Source organism: Neodothiora populina (genome assembly GCF_041146345.1).
Source record: "Neodothiora populina strain CPC 39397 chromosome Unknown canker_contig_15, whole genome shotgun sequence".
NCBI lineage: Eukaryota > Fungi > Ascomycota > Dothideomycetes > Dothideales > Dothioraceae > Neodothiora > Neodothiora populina.
The window spans coordinates 2,026,662-2,047,985 of NW_027191413.1; the positions used below are offsets into that span (position 1 = coordinate 2,026,662).

General features: G+C 51.2%; 5 protein-coding genes across 5 annotated transcripts; 3 read left to right on the forward strand and 2 right to left on the reverse strand.

The window, feature by feature from the left end:
* Window positions 1–5,132: 5,132 nt before the first annotated feature.
* Window positions 5,133–6,566, reverse strand: AAFC00_003036 (uncharacterized protein; the record flags this gene model as incomplete). The annotated part of the gene is made up of 1 exon (XM_069342448.1): window positions 5,133–6,566. One exon carries the CDS (start codon window positions 6,564–6,566, stop codon window positions 5,133–5,135), a length of 1,434 nt encoding a protein of 477 aa, XP_069198948.1.
* A 1,009-nt stretch (window positions 6,567–7,575) lies between these two features.
* On the forward strand, window positions 7,576–13,072 carry AAFC00_003037 (DNA-directed RNA polymerase II subunit RPB1; the record flags this gene model as incomplete). Its single annotated transcript, XM_069342449.1, has 4 exons — window positions 7,576–7,864; window positions 7,931–8,001; window positions 8,069–13,005; window positions 13,060–13,072. The coding sequence occupies 4 exons, from the start codon at window positions 7,576–7,578 to the stop codon at window positions 13,070–13,072; spliced, it is 5,310 nt and encodes a 1,769-aa protein (XP_069198949.1).
* Window positions 13,073–14,121: 1,049 nt separating this feature from the next.
* Window positions 14,122–15,977, forward strand: AAFC00_003038 (uncharacterized protein; the record flags this gene model as incomplete). Its single annotated transcript, XM_069342450.1, has 7 exons — window positions 14,122–14,135; window positions 14,231–14,320; window positions 14,764–14,895; window positions 15,010–15,054; window positions 15,171–15,343; window positions 15,423–15,511; window positions 15,573–15,977. The coding sequence occupies 7 exons, from the start codon at window positions 14,122–14,124 to the stop codon at window positions 15,975–15,977; spliced, it is 948 nt and encodes a 315-aa protein (XP_069198950.1).
* Window positions 15,978–16,609: 632 nt separating this feature from the next.
* On the forward strand, window positions 16,610–17,287 carry AAFC00_003039 (uncharacterized protein; the record flags this gene model as incomplete). Its single annotated transcript, XM_069342451.1, has 1 exon — window positions 16,610–17,287. One exon carries the CDS (start codon window positions 16,610–16,612, stop codon window positions 17,285–17,287), a length of 678 nt encoding a protein of 225 aa, XP_069198951.1.
* A 1,004-nt stretch (window positions 17,288–18,291) lies between these two features.
* Window positions 18,292–20,661, reverse strand: AAFC00_003040 (uncharacterized protein; the record flags this gene model as incomplete). The annotated part of the gene is made up of 1 exon (XM_069342452.1): window positions 18,292–20,661. The coding sequence occupies one exon, from the start codon at window positions 20,659–20,661 to the stop codon at window positions 18,292–18,294; it is 2,370 nt and encodes a 789-aa protein (XP_069198952.1).
* Between the last annotated feature and the right edge of the window lie 663 nt (window positions 20,662–21,324).

Genomic DNA, 21,324 nt, shown 5'->3' on the forward strand with positions numbered 1-21,324 from the left:
TATCTACACTTTACGCACAGCTCGAGCGCGTGACATGCCTTCTCCGTATTGGTGTGTCTTTGCGAGCCCGAGTCGACAAGGATGTCCGTGTGGTAGCCTTCGCTGTTCCACCGTGTCCATTCCTCGCACATGTCCTAGACTAGCAGCCGCGACATTCTGGCGCAGCTCGTTCCCAGTAGGTCTGTCATTAGGTAAGGGCATCAAACAACGATTTATGAGCGCCAGCAATTCTTCACTGTAGGTGGCTCCGTCTGGGAGATCGTCTGCTACGGGATACGTCCAGTCGTCCGGATCCTCTGCTTCGTCATATTTGATCTGGTGTCTGCGACGTACCTTTATCCGCGTCTGCAGGGACACAATGCTCATCAAGACCTTGCCAATCTGCCCTATGTTAGTTTTCTCGTCAAGCATGTACGGCGGATCGAGCGGTTCCAGCTGGCTATCGGGATCCTCTGGGTCGGGCCATAGCTCCTGTACTTTATTAGTTCTGATTGTCTACGTTTTTCTCTGCAGGCAGTCCGCTTTTGCATCTTCTTACTGGAGGAATGTAGCCTTTAGTTGTGACACCTTCCAGGAATGATGTCGGGTTGTTGGCGTCAGACATGGTAGTATATCGGGCGCCTCCGTAGTCGCCAACCTTTATTTCCACGGTCAGCATGTTTCCGCCGAATCCAACACAATGCTAAGGTTAGATGACCTTTATAATCGGATATGCTCGAAATCTCAACGGATCCGCTAGATCCAGATAGACTGTACATCTGTTAGTCCGAGCAATGCCTCCCCCCAGAATGTCGAGTATGCGTACTATTTTCGGGTTTGGTATCGCTAGATCACACATAATGTAAGCTGGTCAAGTCTACTTTGATGAATATACTTGAAGATATCAATACTCACGTATGTACAACCTCGCCCCGAGTCTGGTCGTCAGTCGCAGCCCGAGCACGGGATCTCGTAGGCACAGTTTTCATGGCCACAGCCGCTTGAGCTAGACACTCTGCAAAGTACCATACCTAATATTGCATGTCAGATCAGTATGTCGCTCCAGGCATCCCTGTTATGAAATTGGCATCAACCTACCGCAGGCTCAGGGATAGGATGAGAGGGTTCGGATTCTTCGTCGTCAGCTCTACACAATCAAACAATTAGTCAATAGGAGCAGCACGGCGCGAACAACCACTGCGTGCGCTCTCAATCCCAAAGTATCAACAAGGTGATTGGTTCTCCTCATACCCAGGCTTCGCATGCGCCGCAATAAGCTGCTCAAGTGACTGCTCGTAAACGCAGTAATCGGAATAAATCAACCAGCGCGTCAAGCGCTCGCTCTTGATCCACGCCCTCATGCGCACCGAGTACTTGAAGTCACTTCGACGATTCGATACAAGACCTTGACAGAACGCCTCGCCCGGCACCAGCGCGCCGTCGTGGTTGTCTGTCGTGTCACTGTCGTCTGGGTCTTTGTAGTATCGAGTCTTGTCGTCGTAGGCGTCGACTCCGAGTTGGATTACCTTGAGCACTGTACTGTCCGTCACGCGCTGGTATGTGTCCTGTTATCATCATCGTCAATTCCTCTCTTCATGCTCCAGCCCTCTAATGTGATAGGCAAGTAACCTGAGAAATATACTCACGACCTTCTTGAAAACAAGCGCCACCCCCTCGCCGCCTTCACCAATAACTTGTCCACTCCTCCACTCCCCCGCCGCAGTCGGAAGGTGTCCCGCGCCTCCGTGTCGCGGTCTGTACTCGTTCCTAGCCGTCCGGATCAGTCTCTCTTTCTGCGTCTCGCTCAGCTCACTCCATGAAGGAACGTCTTCTTCGTCTGCCATTTGCAGATTTTCTCTGTCCCTTTCGAGTCCCTCGGATTTGTTGCTTATGCGACGATGGTCAACTTTCTGATGACTGCACTTTTTGTCCCTCGGTCTTGACTCTTATCGCTTCGTCCACGAGACGGCTATTGTCTTCTGGTACGCCGAGAGCAAGATGGAAAGGTCAAGGCGGACGCGGTATGGAATCCTATCCGTCATCATCAATCGTCCCATTGTGTCACGAGCATCATCCACAGCCGGATCCGGAGCGCGTTTCTTTGTCTTCGGATCACCGTTCGTTCTCGGCCTTTGTTGCGCACTCTCGAGTATCTAGATCTCAACGGGAATAAACGATGATCCTGTTTGCGTCGTCGTTAGAAATAGGATCAGAGGATGTGTGCGTGCTTGGCCAGAGGACTCATGGATGCAAGCAGCGCTGAGGCCATTTTCTTGCTTGTCCTGCAGCATTTTGTTTATCGAGAATCGAGCACTTTGGCTGTAGCTTTGGATGGTTGGGGGAAAGGAAGTGAAGATGGATTTCCTGCCCGTGAAAGAGTAATTGAGTTCTACAGACGTATATATAGTGAACAAGCGTATGAAAACAAGCATAACCTGCAATCAGAACGTATTGCGCATAATTCGAAGGGACAAGAAACAATTTAAAAGCAAGTAAAGACTAGCGATATACTCCAGAGTACGAGGAAAGAGTGGGCAGCAGCTGGAAACACAACAACACACAGAGCAGATGCAAGCAGCAAATCGAGCGTTCAACGCGTTGCACCACGGGGAGGCACGTCCGCTTGCGCGTTCGTTGGCAGAACTGTGGACCTGGTTCTCCTTACCAGCGAAGGGATCTGCATACCTACAGCGTATTCGTCTTTCATAGACATGTGAAGCCATTGGTTCATCTTGTCGTGTCCGAACGCGGCCACGGTGTCCATGCCCTGCGCACGTTGACCTATGATCTCTCGAAAGTACTCTTGCAGGTCTTCTGGCGACGGTCTGACGTGCCACACGGGGTGGATACATTGTTCCATTGCGTTGATCAGATCTCCGGAGTAAAGAGCTCGAGCGCGCGCACCCACTTCGGGGATGCAATGATTTAGGTCAACGTCGCCCAGGGTGGGCCAATCCATTTGTTGCGGGTCGTTACCGTCGCCCTTTAGAAGTGCAAATATGACCATTCCGATTTGATATATGTTGGTCCACGCACCCAGTCGCCATCGCGGATTTGTAATTGCATAGAGCTCAGGACTTCTATATCCTCGTGTTTGCGCCTGGCCGTCGAAGGCATCTGGGTTGTCTGGATCGTGATCATGTGTCAATACTGCCGAGCCAAAATCACCAAGGTGCGCACTTGGGTACCATGGGAACAACGTCTCTCGAGGGCCACCATTAGCAGGTCCCCCGAGAAATACGTTGGCAGGCTTGATGTCAATATGGACAACGTTGGTGCCAGCAGGCGAACCGGGTGGTAAATGAGGTGGATATTTCATGCTTATAGCTGCGTTCGCCAAACACTGGAACACATACCATATTGCAGGCTCAGGGACATGTCCATTGGCGGGCTTGACGATCTCACGAACAAAGCCATCCGCCAAGTAAATTTTGAAAATCGCAGCTTTGTGCTGTGCCATGACCATTTCCCAAAGATCGCCGTAGGGATAGTAGTTCATATAAGTGCGATATGTGCTTTGCTCTCGTTGCACACTGAATCCGTATATTGTCACTGTGTTCGTTCTGTGTCGGAACTCGTTGTTGTGCTCACTGTTGACCATATAGTTCATGGATGCCTCATGGGGTTCGCCGTAGAGAACACCATCCCGCCAAGTAGAGGGGTGGTCGAAATTTTGCGGGGATAGAACACTTTCCTTGACAACCATGCGACTGACGACCCTGCCATGGTTGTCGTATTGGACCCAAAGAGCCGCAGCGCCTTGGCCGCCGGATCCAAGGATTTTGACCCCTCTCCAATTGGCCTCGGTGTGATTGTTCAGTCTGTGGCCGGTGAGCAGCATCCTCCGCTTGAGAGTTCTTCGTCGTCTGTCATGCATCGCTCTGAATGCTTGAATGGCTCCTTGCATCATTTGCGCGGCCCTTCCTTGAGGCGCTACGTCTTGCGGCCTTGCACGAGTAGCTCCTGGACTGATTTGCGACGAGCTAGACGCTTGATTCACAGCTTGCCCAGTTCCCCCTGAGGCAAAAGGCGTGATGAAGCGAGGTGGACCGGCAGCACTTGTCGGGTCTGCTGAGGGCACTGCTGGATTTGCTGGAGGCACTACTGGAGGCACTACTGAAGGCACTACTGAAGGCACTACTGAAGGCACTACTGAAGACACTGCTGGTGGTACTGCTGGGGCTGCTGCCTGAGATTTTGCTGGCAAGGGCTCTGGCAAGGCATCCCCAGAATCTCTGAAAAGCGGTCGAAGCGCGGCTCGGGGCCACGAAGATTGCGGGGCTTGAGAACCGGCGCCAGCACCTCTTGAGGGTGACGGAGGCCGTGGAGGCTCTCGGGAGCCTAAGGATAGCGGGTCGGTATTTACGACTCTGTAGTTTCTGGGGGGTGATGGCGGCACCTGTGGACCGACGGCCGATGGACCGGATGAATAGATTGCCACAGAGCTTCCTCGAGTAGCAGCGCCCGCCTGAGGACCTGTTGGTAGCGAGCCCAGCGGAATCCCGGCGGCATCACTTCCTTGATTAGATGTTCCTGGTAGGGGATTTGTATTCACCACAGGTATCAGATTTGGGTCAACAGCAGGGAGGTTTCCTAGAGTAGTGACCCCTGCTGGTGGACTCGGTGCTCGTGCCGCTTGGACATCGTTTCCAGGACCTATCGAAGCAGAACTTCTTCTTCGAAACAAAGTGTTAAGTCGGATTGCTCCAAATGATTGAGACAGTCCAGTGCCTGAATCTCTTTGAGCGAAATGACCATGTCTTCTGTCACGGCCAGCTTGTCTTCGAAGCCTACGTGGTCTTGGTCTACACATGATTGGAGATCTGTTCAAGGGTGTACTCGAGTGGCATTCGGATGGAAGAGAAGCTGAACACTTTAAATCTTCCAATGAGTTCGGTGTTGATCCAACCTTAAAGGGAAAGATTTATCTTTGTTCCAGGATAGCACAAAACGCCGGATCCGTCGAAAATTACCGTTCATTGTCGCCCATTACATTGCGAGACATGACAGGCTTGACGATCGAAAGTCGTAGGGAGCTTGAGCAAAGACCTACCCCTGCTCATGGATGGGTAGAGCGAAGATACTGCGCTTTGTTCATATCATTGCAGAGAACAAAAAATCAATTAGAAGGCTCGACAAGTGTGCAAGATTGCTCAATCCCTCCGTCGCCGCTTGGTTGAGTTGTTGGAGGAATGGCCATTGGTTGCAGGCTGCTCGTCCATAGTGTCGTCCTCATCATCTACCCAATCAGTTTGGTCACCTTGGCTCTTACGCCGGTATTGACCAGTGCCAATTGCGATGATTTCGTCTTCACTGTCACTTGCGTCGATGTCTAAGAGAACTGGCATGCGGAACTCGTTGGCGACTTGACCAGGCTTTGGTGGGTCGACAGTCAAGACATCGACGTCCTCATCCTCCAAATCAAGACGGCGTTTGTGAAGCTCCTCAATCGGATGGATGTCAAACTCGTCTTCCTTCTCGATGTATTCCACGTTCTCTTCCACTTCCGCAAAGTCTGGAGCGAGAGCAGACCACCTCTGAGGTGTATTCACAGACCAAAGATATATTCGGCCTGACTCGACCCCGACTGCAGCGACAAAAGGGCGTTGCGGGTGCCATTCGACCGCACCCAGCTCTTCCTTGGGACCTTCCAGGATCTTGACCAGACTGCCATGCCCGCGCTCCCATATATACACATCATGATTCATGAGTGTTGATGCCATGACATAATCGCCGGTCGAGCTGAAGGCGACATGGTTCCACGACAACCTGTTGACCACGTCCTGGAATTTGTGTTCGACGTCAAGGCGAATGTTGTCTGGATCTAGCTTCGGGTCGGAGAAGTCAGGGAGCTTGATGGTCCGGATGATGCTGTCAGCGGCATTGACGAGGAGATCACGTCCGGACGGAGTGAGGCGTAACAGAAGAAGGGCCTTTGCGCTCAGGCGCACCGAGTATATGACGGTACAAGTCTTTGCGTCGACGATGTTCAGCCAACCCTTGGTAGTGCCAGTAATAATGTGGTTGCCAGATGGGGTAAAAAGAGCAACGGTAGTGACATTCTTTGCATCTTGCGCGGCTTGTTTCTCACTATTGGCTTCCTGGTCGTAGGAAGATCTTTTAGGCAGACTAGGAAGGGTTCGTTTCACGGCGATGGTGTTAGACATATCCGCCAGCACTGGTTGATCTTCGTACAGCGCAGCAGCGCAAAGCAAGTGATTGCTAGGGTGCAGTTCAGCGATGAAGACGGGAGCGCCGAAGTTGATGGTGCGGATGCGAGAGCCGTCCTTGAGATCCCAGAGGATGCCTTTCCAATCAACCGATGAACTGAGCAGATAGCGGCCGGAAGATGACCAGCTCAATGACTGTACTTGACGGCCGGGGGTGTGGCCACGAAGTTTGCGAGCGACGCCATTGGTTTCCAGGTCAAAAATGGCGATGGCGCCTTTGGCGGTGCCAGAAGCGAGGAGATCTCCTTGACGACTGAATCTCAGGCAGACAGCGGTGCCTGAGCTGCGCAATCGAGCGATGAGTGCTTCGGGAATGTCCTGAGCGAGAATAAAGGGATCAACGAGTGCGAGATTCATGACTGCTGTTTGTCAGCCGAATGCGGAAGTCGTAAGTGAAATGATATCAGGACGAGGGCAGGCTGTAATGCAGAGCCTTTGTTTTCAGACGACCAAGCATGCTGCGGTGGTACAGTAGATGATTTGCACAATGAACGATGTGGTCAGTATTCGCAATACATAACACACGAGTGACGGTGGTTGTTGATTGGTCACTTGCGCGTAAGTAATAGTGGTACAGTAAGTCGAAAGACCTCTCGGGTGAAGCTCTCTTAGGTGAACTTTATTGTTATTCGACCACAGTGCAGAATCACATGAAGCTGTGAGTGCGAATAGATTTGTTAGCTTTGAGGCACGTCAGAGTAACAATATTATTATGCTGCACACTGCACAATAAAATGTCAGACGGAGATGATACCACTTGTACGGATCCAGCGCTAGTGTGCACGGTGCTTCCGACAAACCCTACCTAATCATTCGACTCATGCCTCTCATTCGACTCACGAGTCATTGCACCAAGCTTACCTTATTGTCACGTGCAGGCGACATGCCATTGGCCCGAGCGTCCAAGAACCTCATCGCTGCAAGTAGAAGGCAACAGCAGCCAGACAGCAGCGCCTTGTCCATCACCACCTTCTTACATCACCACCCATCTATAATATACCGACATCAACAGGTGTGTCCGGCCTGCTCGTGACCGCCCTTAACATTCCTTGGTGGAAGCGATATTCCACGGTTCCGTGAAAAGGCGCGCGCGTCGCCTCTTCACTTGACACCTTGTCTCCGCCGCGAAAAGACAGACGGCGATTTTCCCGACCCACACGCGCATTCTCCAATAAATCAAGACGAATCCATCAGACGGTTGATTGAGGGCAAAGAGGAAAGGAGGTTTCAGCAGGAAGCGACGGAGTTGAAGAGGAGGCAGGTCCTCATTGAGGTTTCCTGAAAGGGCCAATACGTCGCGCCACTCAAGGTCCAGCGACCCATTCGACATCCATCAACATCATCCGGATCATCGTCCATCTTCAACATGGCGAGCCAAAACTCTTTCCCCTATTCCAGCGCGCCGCTGAAGACCATCCAAGAGGTCCAGTTCGGTCTCTTTTCCCCGGAAGAGATCAAGAACATGAGTGTTTGTCAAATCGAATACCCTGAGACCATGGATGAGCAACGCAACAAACCTCGCGAAAAAGGCTTGAATGACCCAAAGCTGGGTTCTATCGATCGTTCGGTGGCGTGTGGAACTTGTGGTGAAGATATGCTTGAATGCCCTGGTCACTTCGGTCACATCGAACTTGCAGTCCCAGTCTTCCACGTTGGTCAGTGCCTCTGGTTCATCTTTTAGGCGTTTTTTCTCTGAACGCTACTGACGTTCAATACCTTAGGTTTTGTAACCAAGATCAAGAAGATTCTGGAGACTGTGTGCCACAGCTGCGGTAAAATCTTGCTTGACGAAGTAAGTTGATCGCCACGCGCGAGCGACATTTCAGCGCGCGTTTCCAGTGCTAATACTACCTTTAAAGAGCACGCCTCAATTCGCGCAAGCCATCCGTCTGCGTGACCCGAAGCGGAGATTTGATGCTGTCCACAGACTATGCAAGCCGAAGCTCATTTGCGAAGTTGACGAAGCCCCCGATGACAGTGGCGCCTTTGGTGCTGATCCCAAGGACCAGCTCAAGAAGCAGAACAAGCGAAGTCACGGTGGATGTGGCAACATTCAGCCGAGCATCCGAAAGGATGGTCTCAAGCTCACCGGCACTTTCACCTACCCGAAGGAGCCCGATACCGAGCAGCGAGTCGAGAAGCGGGTGATCACGCCTCAGGCTGCCCTTACCATCTTCAACTCTATCAAGGATACTGAACTGGCACGAATGGGACTCAACGCTGACTATGCCCGTCCCGAGTGGATGATCTTGACTGTGCTGCCTGTCCCGCCTCCCGCCGTTCGACCCAGTGTTTCTGTCGATGGCACGAACCAGGGCATGCGTTCAGAGGATGATTTGACCTACAAGCTTAGTGATATCGTACGAGCCAATGCCAACGTTCGCAAAGCCGAGCAAGAAGGATCTCCCACTCATATTGTCGCCGAGTTCGTTGAGTTGCTGCAATTCCACGTTGCCACCTACATGGACAACGACATTGCTGGCCAGCCAAAGGCACTTCAGAAGTCCGGTAGACCAATCAAGGCGATCCGTGCTCGTCTCAAGTCCAAGGAGGGCCGTCTTCGTGGTAACCTTATGGGTAAGCGTGTCGACTTCTCTGCTCGTACCGTCATCACAGGTGATCCCAATCTGTCTCTCGATGAGGTCGGTGTTCCTCGCAGCATTGCTCGCATCCTGACCTTCCCCGAGACTGTCAATGCTTTCAACATTGACAAGCTCCAACAACTTGTGCGCAACGGTCCTAATGAGCACCCCGGTGCCAAGTATGTCATCAGAGATACCGGTGAGAGAATTGATTTGCGCCATCACAAGCGTGCTGGCGAAATCCAGCTGCAATACGGCTACAAGGTGGAAAGACACATCGTTGATGGAGATTTCATCATCTTTAACCGACAACCTTCGCTGCACAAGGAATCTATGATGGGTCATAGAGTTCGTGTCATGCCATACTCAACCTTCAGACTCAACTTGTCTGTCACCTCACCTTACAACGCAGATTTCGATGGTGACGAGATGAATCTTCACGTTCCACAAAGTCACGAGACACGATCAGAGGTCATGAACCTCTGCATGGTTCCTCTCAATATCGTCTCCCCGCAGCGAAACGGTCCCCTTATGGGTATCGTGCAAGACACCCTTTGCGGTATCTACAAGATGTGCAGAAGAGATGTGTTTATGACCAAGGGCGAAGTCATGAACATTTTGATGTGGGTGCCTGACTGGGATGGAGTGCTCCCTCCACCAGCTCTGATCAAACCGAGACCGCGCTGGACCGGCAAGCAGATTATTAGTCTCGTCATCCCCGCTGGCCTCAATTTGGTTCGTGGCGACGCTGAGGGCATGAATACAATCAATGATAACGGTCTCATGGTTCATGGCGGTGAGTTGATGTACGGCCTCTTCAGCAAGAAGTCTGTGGGCGCTAGCGGTGGTGGTGTTATTCACATCATCTACAACGAGAAGGGCTGGGAGGCCGCTGTCAACTTCTTCAACGGTACTCAACGAGTCGTCAACTACTGGTTACTCCATAATGGTTTCAGTATTGGTGTCGGTGACACCGTTCCTGATGAGAAGACGGCACAGGGTATCACCGATGCAGTCAACGAACAAAAGGCCGAAGTCGAAGCCATTACAGCTTCTGCCACTGCCAACACCCTGGAGCCTCTTCCGGGTATGAACGTTCGCGAGACTTTCGAGAGCAGAGTCTCGAAGGCGCTCAACAGTGCTCGTGACAACGCAGGTGACAGGACCGAGAAGAGTTTGAAGGATATCAACAACGCCATTCAAATGGCTCGTTCGGGTTCCAAGGGTTCAGCCATTAACATTTCTCAAATGACCGCTGTCGTCGGACAGCAGTCCGTGGAGGGCAAGCGCATTCCTTTCGGATTCAAGTACCGCACTCTGCCTCATTTCACCAAGGACGATTACTCGCCCGAGGCTCGCGGTTTCGTTGAGAACTCCTATCTCCGTGGTTTGACTCCCTCTGAGTTCTTCTTCCACGCTATGGCCGGTCGTGAGGGTCTGATTGATACCGCTGTCAAAACTGCAGAGACTGGTTACATTCAACGCCGTCTCGTCAAGGCCTTGGAAGAGGTCATGGCCAAGTACGATGGAACTGTCCGTAATTCGCTCGGCGACATCGTTCAATTCGTGTATGGAGAGGACGGTCTCGATGCCGTCCACATCGAGGGCCAAAAGCTGGATATCATCTCCTGCTCCGACCCTCAATTCGAAAAGAAGTTCCGTGTGGATGTCATGGATCCCGCCATGTCTCTGTCTCCTGATATTCTTGAACAGGCTCATGAGATTGCAGGTGACGTTGAGGTTCAGCGTCACCTTGATGATGAGTGGGAGGCTCTTCTTGCTGACAGAGCCACGCTGAGAGATGGCCGCACTGATGATGACGAGCAACATCAACTTCCATTGAACATCACTCGCATCATCGAGAGTGCAAGGACTCGCTTCCGCATCAAGGATGGCGCTAGAAGCGATCTTCACCCATCGGAAGTCATCCCTAAGGTCAAGGCAATGCTTGACAGCATTGTCGTTGTACGCGGAGACGACCCCTTGTCGCAAGAGGCTCAGCTCAATGCCACAATCTTGTTCAAGGCGCTCTTGCGATCTAGACTGGCTTTCAAGCGTCTGGTCAAAGAACACTCGCTCAACAAGCTTGCGCTTGACAACATCTTGGGCGACATCCAGAACAGATTTGCCAGATCTCTTGTCAGTCCCGGTGAGATGGTCGGTGTCCTCGCTGCCCAGTCTATTGGTGAGCCTGCAACTCAGATGACGCTGAACACCTTCCATTTCGCTGGTGTGTCCTCTAAGAACGTCACCCTGGGTGTGCCGCGTCTGAAGGAGATTTTGAACGTTGCAACGAATATCAAGACTCCCTCCATGACCGTTTATCAGGTCGAGGAGAACCGTCTTGACCAGGACAAGGCAAAGACTCTGCGTAGTTTGGTCGAGTACACCAGCTTGCGAAGTGTCACGGAGAAGACTGAGATCTGGTACGATCCTGACATTCAGTCCACTGTCATCGAAGCCGACAGGGACATGGTCGAGTCGTACTTCATTATTCCTGAGGACAACGCTGAGAGTCCGGACTCTTATTCCAAGTGGCTCCTGCGTATCGTACTTGGTCGCAGACAGCTCCTGGACAAGGGTCTGAACGCATCCGACGTTGCTGCCAAGATCAAGGCTACCTTCAAGAGCGAATTGGCCATCATCTTCAGTGATGACAACGCCGACGAGCAAGTCATTCGTATCCGTCCATCGCTGAACGTTATCGGCGCCGATAAGGATGACGACGATGAGGGACTTGAAGCAGATCTCGTTATCCAGCGTCTCCAGGAGTTCCTCCTCAGCAACATCACGCTGCGTGGTGTGCCCAACGTTTCCAGAGCCTTCGTCAACTTCAAGGAGAGACTTCGCGTTACCGATGATGGTGCACTCACCATGTCCAAGAGTGATCCCTTGTGCAAGGAATGGTTTCTCGACACCAGTGGAACCGCTCTCAAGGACGTCTTGACCGTGGAAGGTGTGGACCCTCACCGCACTTACTCCAATCACTTCATCGAGGTGTTCAACGTCTTCGGTATTGAAGCAACCAGAGCAGCATTGATGAGAGAGCTGAAGCAGGTGCTGTCCTTCGATGGTTCCTACGTCAACCATCGCCATCTTGCCTTGCTTGTTGATATCATGACTGCTCGCGGAAATCTCATGGCCGTCACTCGTCACGGTATTAATCGTGCAGATACCGGTGCATTGATGCGTTGTTCTTTCGAAGAGACTGTCGAGATTCTCTTTGATGCTGCTTCTTCTGGTGAGCTTGACGACTGTCGCGGTGTCTCCGAGAACATCATCCTTGGACAACTCGCTCCTTCCGGAACTGGTGAGTTCGACGTCTTACTCGACCAGCAGATGCTCAGCACTGTCGTCTCTCGTCACCATGGTATGGGTGCTGGTACTCAAGCTGGCGCATCTTCGCCTCTCGAGGGTTCAATGACGCCTTACGACATGGGCTCTCCTCTGGCAGAGGGTGGTTACGTTGGTGGTCCCGACTATGGTGCTTCCTTCTCGCCCATGGTACAAGCTGGCGGAGATGAGAGTGGAGGCTTTACTGCCTACGGTGGTGGTAGTTTTAGTCCTTACAGTGGTGGACAGAGTCCTGGTTACGCCCCGACAAGTCCATTCAGCATGGGCACAAGCCCCACTTCCCCAGGGCTCAGCTACTCGCCTACCTCTCCAAGCGGCTACAGCCCAACTTCTCCGGGCCAGGGTTTCACCAGTCCAGGCTATGCTCTCGGTTCGCCATCGTCGCCTGCTTACAACCCGACGTCTCCGAATTACTCGCCCAGCTCGCCTGCGTTCACGTCCAAGGCAAGCCCGACCTCGCCGTCTTACTCGCCTACGAGCCCTCAGTACTCCCCTACCAGTCCCCAGTACTCTCCAACGTCGCCCAGCTTTTCTCCTACCAGCCCGGGACGTGCCAGGAATGGTATTTCGCCTACTTCACCGAAATACAGTCCTACTTCTCCACAGTTCTCGCCTACCTCGCCTCAGTACTCTCCCACCAGCCCGGCTTACAGCCCCTCGAGCCCGCAGTTCAACGGCGGCGCTGGAAGAGGCTTGTCGCCCACTAGCCCGAGCTACTCGCCAACTTCTCCCGTGTACAGCCCGACAAGCCCGAACCAGAGAGGAGCTTACTCCCCGACATCGCCATCGTTCACTCCGAACTCCCCTGGCCAATCTGCCTCTCCGAAGTGGTCGCCTACTAGTCCCCAATTCTCTCCCAAGTGAGTTTCTGCAAACTTACTCTCTTGTAGGAAGACTTTTACTGACCTATCTAGTTCTCCTAAATAGTGGAAAGAAGTAGTGAAACAGTTCGTGGTATAATGACGTTCCCTTTGCTGGGGTCACGTTCTACACCCGGCCGACTGTATAATCACCTTTCGACGAGCGTTGCAAGCGCGAGTGGAATGGACGATACAGATCTTGTCTTACAGGTCTCGTCCAATATCATGATTTTTAATTGCATATTGATGCAGCACAAATGGAGAAATATCATACTTGAGTTCTCTGCAGCGGAGTTATGGGCAGGCGCGGCGTCTGGTCTGCATTTTCGTGGGTAGCTGAGGGGAGCGGTGTGGAAAAACGTTTTTTACCTTTTGTTAATTTGTCTTCACCGATTTCTTCGTATTTTCATTTGAGGAGGTGGATTGGCTTACCAAATTGCATAAGAAGCCGAAAAGGGGTTGGGCGAGGAGGAACAGAGAGCAAGGAGTCTCATCTTGCTGACAATCGCCAAAATCAGGAAACGAAAAAAAGTACAGATTGCGAAGGAGAGACTAGGACGACCATCATAAAGAAAGAAAATAAAAAGAGACGGATGGAGAAAACAGGATGCTTGATGATGATCATTAATGCGGTAGAGTCGGCGAAAACGTTTTGGCTGACGCGCTTTCATCATCGTTGTTTCTACCTTTCGGTCAAACACTAACTTGCTGTTATCATTTCATTATGGGTTTCTAAACCAGGCCCCTTGTGGCATTAGAGACATACACTTTCCTCCTCATGGAGCAAAATAAAGATACCACAATCATAACGAGCGACAGTCGTCTATTCTGCGCATGTGACTTTGTCGTGACTGACTACCTCATATTCCATATTTACTAAATGCAGTCGGAGAAGAATGCAAGTTTCCTCACAGACACTGTACCAGTCGTGCTGCCCAAGAAGTGCTTTGAAGCAGTTTCGCCTACCTTAAACGTCTAAATCTTATTGCCCAAAGCTTCACGTACTGTACCTCTAGCGAATATTGGTCACAGGAAAACATTATCTGACTCCCTTTGTACTAATCATTTCTCATCGCCATCTACACATTTCACGTTTACATACTCTTTTCTTATATAATGGCAAACAGCGAGTAAGCACTGTCTCTTCCTCGCCTCACTAGCGATGGTGAATTGTCTGGTGTAAGACTCATATCCTAATTGCTGGGGCGGATTTGCTCCGTCATAGATTTGAATATGTGCGCAAGCATGAGCAGTGGGATGCTCTTGCGCCTGATAATTGGATTGTTGTGCGGATTGATGGACGGGGGTTTAGCAAGTAAGTGTAATTTTTTTTTCCTGTTCTGTTCTGGTGTTTCTGGTTTTGTGTGGGTTTTGCTTGATCCTTTGCTGCTGTGATGTGGTAGTTGTATGGGATTTTGATCTTTGTCTCTTCGCTGTGTTCTGGGTCAAGAGGTGGAATATTTTGTTGGCTGCACTGTTTTCTTGAATTTTTTGTCCTCCAGGAGAAGAACTATGAGGCAGAGCAAAGAAAAATGGTGTATTAGCATGAGGAGCTATCGTCGCGTTAATGTGCTTTCGACTTTTCTTTTATCTCTTGCTTGTCTTGATATAATCTATCATCGTACCTCCTTCTGTACAGTCGGTATGGTCATCTTGTGTGATACAGCTGGCTGAACAGTGAATACTGTCAGAACATGGACAGAAGAAGACATGAGGACACTCTGAGCAAAAATCCGAGTATACTGACAACACCTCCAGATTCTCCAAGCGATACGACTTTCAAAAACCGAATGATCGACGAGCGGTTGATCTGATGAATGCTGCGGCCGTCGAGGTAGTAAAGCAGTTCACAGACATCGTGATCGCCTACGGACAAAGTGATGAGTTCAGGTGTGTATTCGAATTATTTGTCCTCCTCTTGTGACCTCTGCCTCGTATTCATCGAGTTATAGGCAGAGTATGGTACGGAGGATTATCACTTTACTAATGGAATACTGTTCTCAGTTTTGTCTTCCACGAGGATACTACTCTATTTGATCGACGCGCACAGTAAGTTCAAGATATGTTTTCGTCATTGGCCTCATCAAACCCAATCTGGTGCTGTATTCCTATGCCGACCTCGGATCAACTTGATTCAAGCTACTAACCACACTCCTTCGTAACAGAAAAGTATCGACAACAATAGCAGCGACATTCTCAGTGGAATACGCAATGCAGTGGCCCCTCTTCTTCCCGGACTCGCCACTTACAAGACCTTACCCTACCTTCGACGGGAGATGTGTTGTGTATCCCAAGACGCGCATACTGAGAGACTACCTGAGCTGGCGACAAGCAGATTGTAAGTCTGGTTCTCTTCGAATGTTTGACTCTGAAAGTGAGAATTGATCTAATTGCTAACCGACTTGTACTGAAATCAGGTCACATCAATAATCTTTACAACACGACATTTTGGTCGATGGTCTTGAAAGGAGAGATGAGCGGCACAGAAGCCGAGTTGGCGCTAAAAGTATGGCATCTCCTGTCTTCCTCCTTCGATCGTTGAATGCTGATGATGGTCACGTATAAAGGGCACAGTGTCATCCGACAAGAACGAGATATTATTCTCGCGATTCGGCATCAACTACAACAAAGAGCCGGAAATATGGAAAAAGGGAAACGTCATCTATCGAGACCTCTCTGGTGATGAGTCTTTATCATCGACGACGACGACGACGACGACACCAGAAGTGACACAGCCGCCGCCGAACGATGAAGACGACGAAAAAGAATATGCCAAGGTGCAGCAGCAGCATCTCTCGCTCAAGCAGAAGAAGATCCAAGTCCCTGCTCAGGACAGGCTGAAGGCGAAATCGAAGACACAGCGAGAAAAGGACAAGAAGAACAGACAAAAGGCTAGAGTTGTTGTCGAGCATGTGGATATTATCAAGGATGGGTTTTGGGAAATGAGACCGTGGATTCTTGGGGCGAGATAGACCTAAAGTTCCTACTGGAGACGAAAATCAAGGAGTACAACTGATAGCCTTTTTTTCTTTTGTATCTCCAATCAGCCTCAACCCTATGTCAGATCTTGGACCATCCGCCTCCTACACAAGTAGTCCCTACTCTACCTCTGAATCACGTAGTGTCAAGCTGCAATACCTAATCAATTCCCGAGGGCGACCCTGGTCCCTTTCCCCAGCACTGGTATCGGCATTAGTCGGCGTTAGCTCCATTCCGCCATGAAAAAGAAAAATATCAGCCTCGATTTATTGATACAAGATTATCGCGTCTCGTCTCTCCTTATCTCTGTAAATCCCACCTCGAGAAGAATCCACGCTCACGCTCACGCTTGTAGTGCGTAATATCGCAGCAGCTCTGTTTATCTCCACAAGCGAGTTTTGTTTCTCTCCTGGTTGAATAGCGGAAGAGACTTGCTTTCCGCAACCTTGCAGATATCGTGTAAAAAAAGGATCAAGGACGAATTATTATCATCACCGCATCAATCCACTTTTCATCTCGTCGGCTCGCAACAAACCAGCACTCGAACGAGGGAGTAGTCTCGACGAAAAGCATCCAACAACAAAGAGAACATAAAGACATTCGAAGAGACTCAAAAAAATAAAAAATGAACGCCTCAGCGCTGCTCCAAAAACAAGGCTGGCGCGGCGCAGGCCACAGTCTCGACGCCTCCAACACAGGCCTCAAAAAGCCGCTGCTGATCAGCAAGAAAATCGACGTGCTGGGCATCGGCATTAACAAGCACGACGTCGTGGCCGACCAGTGGTGGATGAAAGCGTTCGACTCGAGTCTCAAGGACTTTGGCACTGGCAAGAAAAGTCTGTTAGGGAATGTCAGGGAGTTGGGAGTCAGTAGAGGTGGACTGTATGGACGGTTTGTGAGGGGTGAGGGGGTCCCAGGGACGTTCTCTGAACTGAAGGAGGAGAAGAAGACTGAAGAGACAGAGAGGCAGGCGAAGAAGAAGGGCAAGAAGAGAAAAGTTGACGACGACGGTGCCGAGGACAAAGCCGCCAGGAAGGAAAAGAAAAAGGCGAGAAAGTCAAAGTCCGCGTCTGTGTCAGCGTCTGCCGCGACGACAGATAGCGAATCTTCGTCCAAGAAGGACAAAAAGGACAAGAAAACCAAGACGAAAAAGGAAAAAGAGCCCAAGACTCTCGACGCTCTCGACGAGACAAAGAGGAAGGAATACACCGCTCGCGCCGCCGAAAAGGATCTCAGTCTCGAGGTGTACTTTGTCAAGAGACAGGCTAAGAACCTCGCTGCGAGAAGCGGTAACAAGGGATGAAGAACGAAGCATGTACCGTTTCATCGTCTATTGCTCACGTAGCGAAGAACAAAACAAGACGCCATCCGAGCACACGCACGGACAGAGACGAGACGAAGGAGCGAGAACTCTTCGCAAGCCATGAAGGGAGAACTTGCAAGATCCAAGACGCATCCTCCAGACCCCGAGCAGCAGGCGATGACCTGCACCATGGCCAGCCACATCACTAGGCTACAGAAAGTGACTTGTCGAAGAACGCGAAAACATCAGGACTCCCAGGTCCATCGAATAGCTGTTTCCTCATCGGACCGAATAAGGGCGTCAGCATCGACTACTTTGTCTCTTCGGACAAGAAATCAAGGCATAGGCAGAGGGGGCCCAGAAACAATGACCCTCAGCTCCAGATCCAGCTCCAGCTCCAGCCCCCAGATTTCAACTGGAAAAGGAAGGCGCAGGCACGGGCGCGGGTGCAAGCGTCCAAAGCAAGGTAGCCGAAGACTTGATCTTTCTCGCACCAATACGAAGAGCCTCTACTTGGTCATTTTGGAGACTCAACCGAGGGTGCGATAGACGAGAACTTCGAAGTCTATATCGAAAAGGGCGTGAGGGATAGAGCACACAGTGCTGTAGCACAGCTTCTCTTCGATTCGCCGCAAGACCCTCGAGCTAGATCGGTACATTTATGTACAGAAGTAGACACGTTCAGATGCAGACATCGAATGATATCATACATGTTGCGATAATTTCATATTTATATTCATTCTTCATATCTGATTGAATGGTTGGATTTTGTCTCATATATTACAAAGAAGTTGTATATGTGTTTTAAAAAAGATTATATAGTCCAAGAGATGTGCGAAGAAGAAGGAGGCGAAGGCGAAGGCGATGAAGAAACAAGAGTCGAAGAAAAGAATAGACTAGAGTAGAAGACTGAAATCTGGTGTGCTGCTACAGTTCCTCTTTCACTTTCACTCCCGTATCTCCCTCTATGTCAACGTTTCGTTGACAGACTCGTGTATGCTGTGTCATCGCTGAGGAGTAGCAGAAGAAGACGTCCTCGACCGAATAGACCGAGGCGAAGCGACGATACTCTCCGCCCGAATCGGTCCCATGTCTTCTTCCTCTTCGTCATACTCCTCGTCTTCGTCGACTTCCCGTTCTTCTTCGTCGCCATCGTCGTGGATGTAATCGTCTGGATCCTCGACGGACTCCATAATCGACTCCTCCAGATTCTCCACCTCGCTGTCTCGCGTCCTGGCTTCGGAGAGATAACTCTCGCCCATGGCGTCGCCTTCGTCTTCGCTGCTTCGTCGACTCTGGTCGTATCGACCGTCGTCATCGTCGTCATCGGAGTCGCTTTCCGAATCCGAAAAGTCGGCAAGGTCCAGCGTCTTCTCCCGCCAGTAGTTGAAATCTGTAAACTCTTCGCCACCGCCTTTGACCAAAAGACTGACAGGCGGGAAATAGTGGTCCACAATCTCGCGCATGCTGACATACCCCGTCTTGTATTTGTTCAGTGTCAACAAGTCAAGAGACACCTCGGCGTTGGAATTGATGGTGAATATTCGTGTGCTGGGGATGTTGACGGAGCGATATGATAAAGCATCTGTCAGACGATTTCCAAACCCTGCGTAAAAGGGCGAGCCGCCTCTGCCACGGCTTCCGCCTACTAATCCATTGACGGCGTCCTTTGAAGTCGTAGGTCCTGCCGTGGCGGCGTTGTTGCTTCCCCCTGACCCAGTGAAGAGAGCCATGATGTCTCGCAGACACGCCATCTTGAAGACTTCAGGTTTCCGAAGATAGACCTCTCGTCGCAGCGCGGCCATTGTGCGGTCTGGACTCATGATGACGGGTCCTTTGGGTAGCCTAAACCCACCATCTTGCACGACGCCCCGGAGATAGCCGCGGGTCGTGTCTGCTTGCCCGACCGATCTCGAGGTGAGATACAGAAGGTTGTAGCCGTTGGCGGCAATGTCGGTGTATAGCTTCGCCACGCCGAGATGCGTCCAGTCACGTCCGATCATGTTGAGCACATGACCTAGCGCGTCCGACTTTGTGATGGTGCCATCGATGTCGGAGATAACAATGGGCACGTCGTACTTCCAGCGATATATATTAGCTGTGCACGTGGCACGGTTGACGCTGAAGCTCATGCTGTTCGCGCCAGACTTGAGATTCAGAGAGTGCAGTTGATCGCTGGTCAGACGCAACGTCTTTGCATAATTGCGGTTCGGGTCTCCGGCGGTAGGTGTATCTGCTGATGTAGTGGGAGGCGACGAGCCGAGAGCGCTGTCAGAGTCACGTCGTAGCTGTGAACTCATATAAGGAGCGCTGACCTGGCTTCGAGCATCATCGCTAGCATAACCCGGGTCAGAGAGATTGTCGGCTGAAGTGAAGCCAGCATGCTGCAAGGTGCCCATTGCGTTTGCAGCCTTTGCATTCGCCTTGTCTCGGGCTTCTTCGCTGCCGTATATCCACAGGTTGCCGTTCTCGTCAGCGCCTATGAGAGAACCAATGTCGTAGTCCCCCTCAAGCTCCTCGGAAAGGATCTTGCGGGCGACGACCTCGGCACGCAAAGCTTCGTCCTCGCTGCTCTTGTATCCCGTCATATCTAGCATTATATCGCCCTTTTCCGTGACTTGAGAGGCGATGTTGGACGTCCAAAGTTTCTTTGACAGGTTGATGGCGCGAGTCATGGCGTCTTCGGAGCTCATGGGAGGCGGACTTGCGGATCGATCCGTCCTCGAGGTCGGAGCAGGTCGAGTTGACATGGCGGCTTCTACGGCAGGATAGTTGCCGCTCGCGGTTATGGACTGTTCGATGGCGGCTTTTGCTGCGGGCAAGACATCGTCGGTGACGGCACGTCCTAGGCGCGCCGGAGGCATGGCTGGATAGCCCATGTCGCTCTGCGCTCGCTGATCGTTGAACGACTGTTCGATGTCGCCCAGCGACTTGCTGTGTTGCTTGTTAGGATCATCGGGAATGGAGAGGGCATCCGTGTCGGACTGAGGATCCAGCTCGAAAGCCGGTGGTTCATTCAGTGAGGTGGATGACGGGCTCGCGCGGACATGAGGGCTCGTGGCGGGTGAGACTAAAGGTGAAGTCTGCAGAGCTTCAGGGACGCTGGAAGTGGTTTCGAAGACGAAGAAGGCCTCGCCTCCTTCTCCCAACTTCATGGGGAAGTCGCGGCGTTCATCATTCACCCTGAACTCGACTTTCTTCTCGTAGGGCCGTAGTAGAGAGAACTTGCCAAAGCGGACATGGAAGGGTGAGCAAGCGAGCGATCCATCCTCTTGTTCGACGACGATAACGTCGATGGCGCCACTTAAGGTAGCAGGGTTGATCGAATTCCAGGTCTTGGAAACAGAGCCAGACAAGGAACGGACGTACTGCATTTCGGTGCAGATGGAGGGGTGTTGCTGTTTCTGTCAATCACAGTGTCGTAACCTCCGACGGAGATGAGACTGGTAGCGTAAAGTACGCTGTCGCTGATGTGCAGTCACAGCGGTTGCATTTCCTTTGAGAGATTTCAGCGATGCACCGAGTATTGGTAGTCTGGTGGTAAAAGCAGATCGGACGAGATTGTCGTGTAAGAATAGCTACAGCACGGTGCTAGTGCTGGCAATAAGATAGCGAGATGGCACGATGGAAGGATAAACTAGAACCGAAATGCGGAGGGGGAAACGTCACGGCTCGGCAGACGCTATTCGGTTTATGTGTAATGGAAGCACGACGAGAGGAGGCAAGCTGAGCTAAGACCGAGGAGCCGACCGAGCAGAGTCTGTTCCTTGTGACATATGGGACAATATCAAAGAATACGAGTTAGGAGTATGTTTCTAAATTTGGGATGGAGTATTTGCGGTTGCAGGCAACAGTTTAAATGGAAAGAACGCTCATCTGGCGATGAACTGTTGAGAAGAGCAGCTGACGGAGGTACAGTACCTTGGCCAAGGTACGGTAGCTTGTACAAGGTATCGTATGTGTTTTGGGCACCCGGTTGATATCAGCTTCAACAAAGGGAGATACAGCGACGTCGAGTAGTGATACGGCTGCTCCTA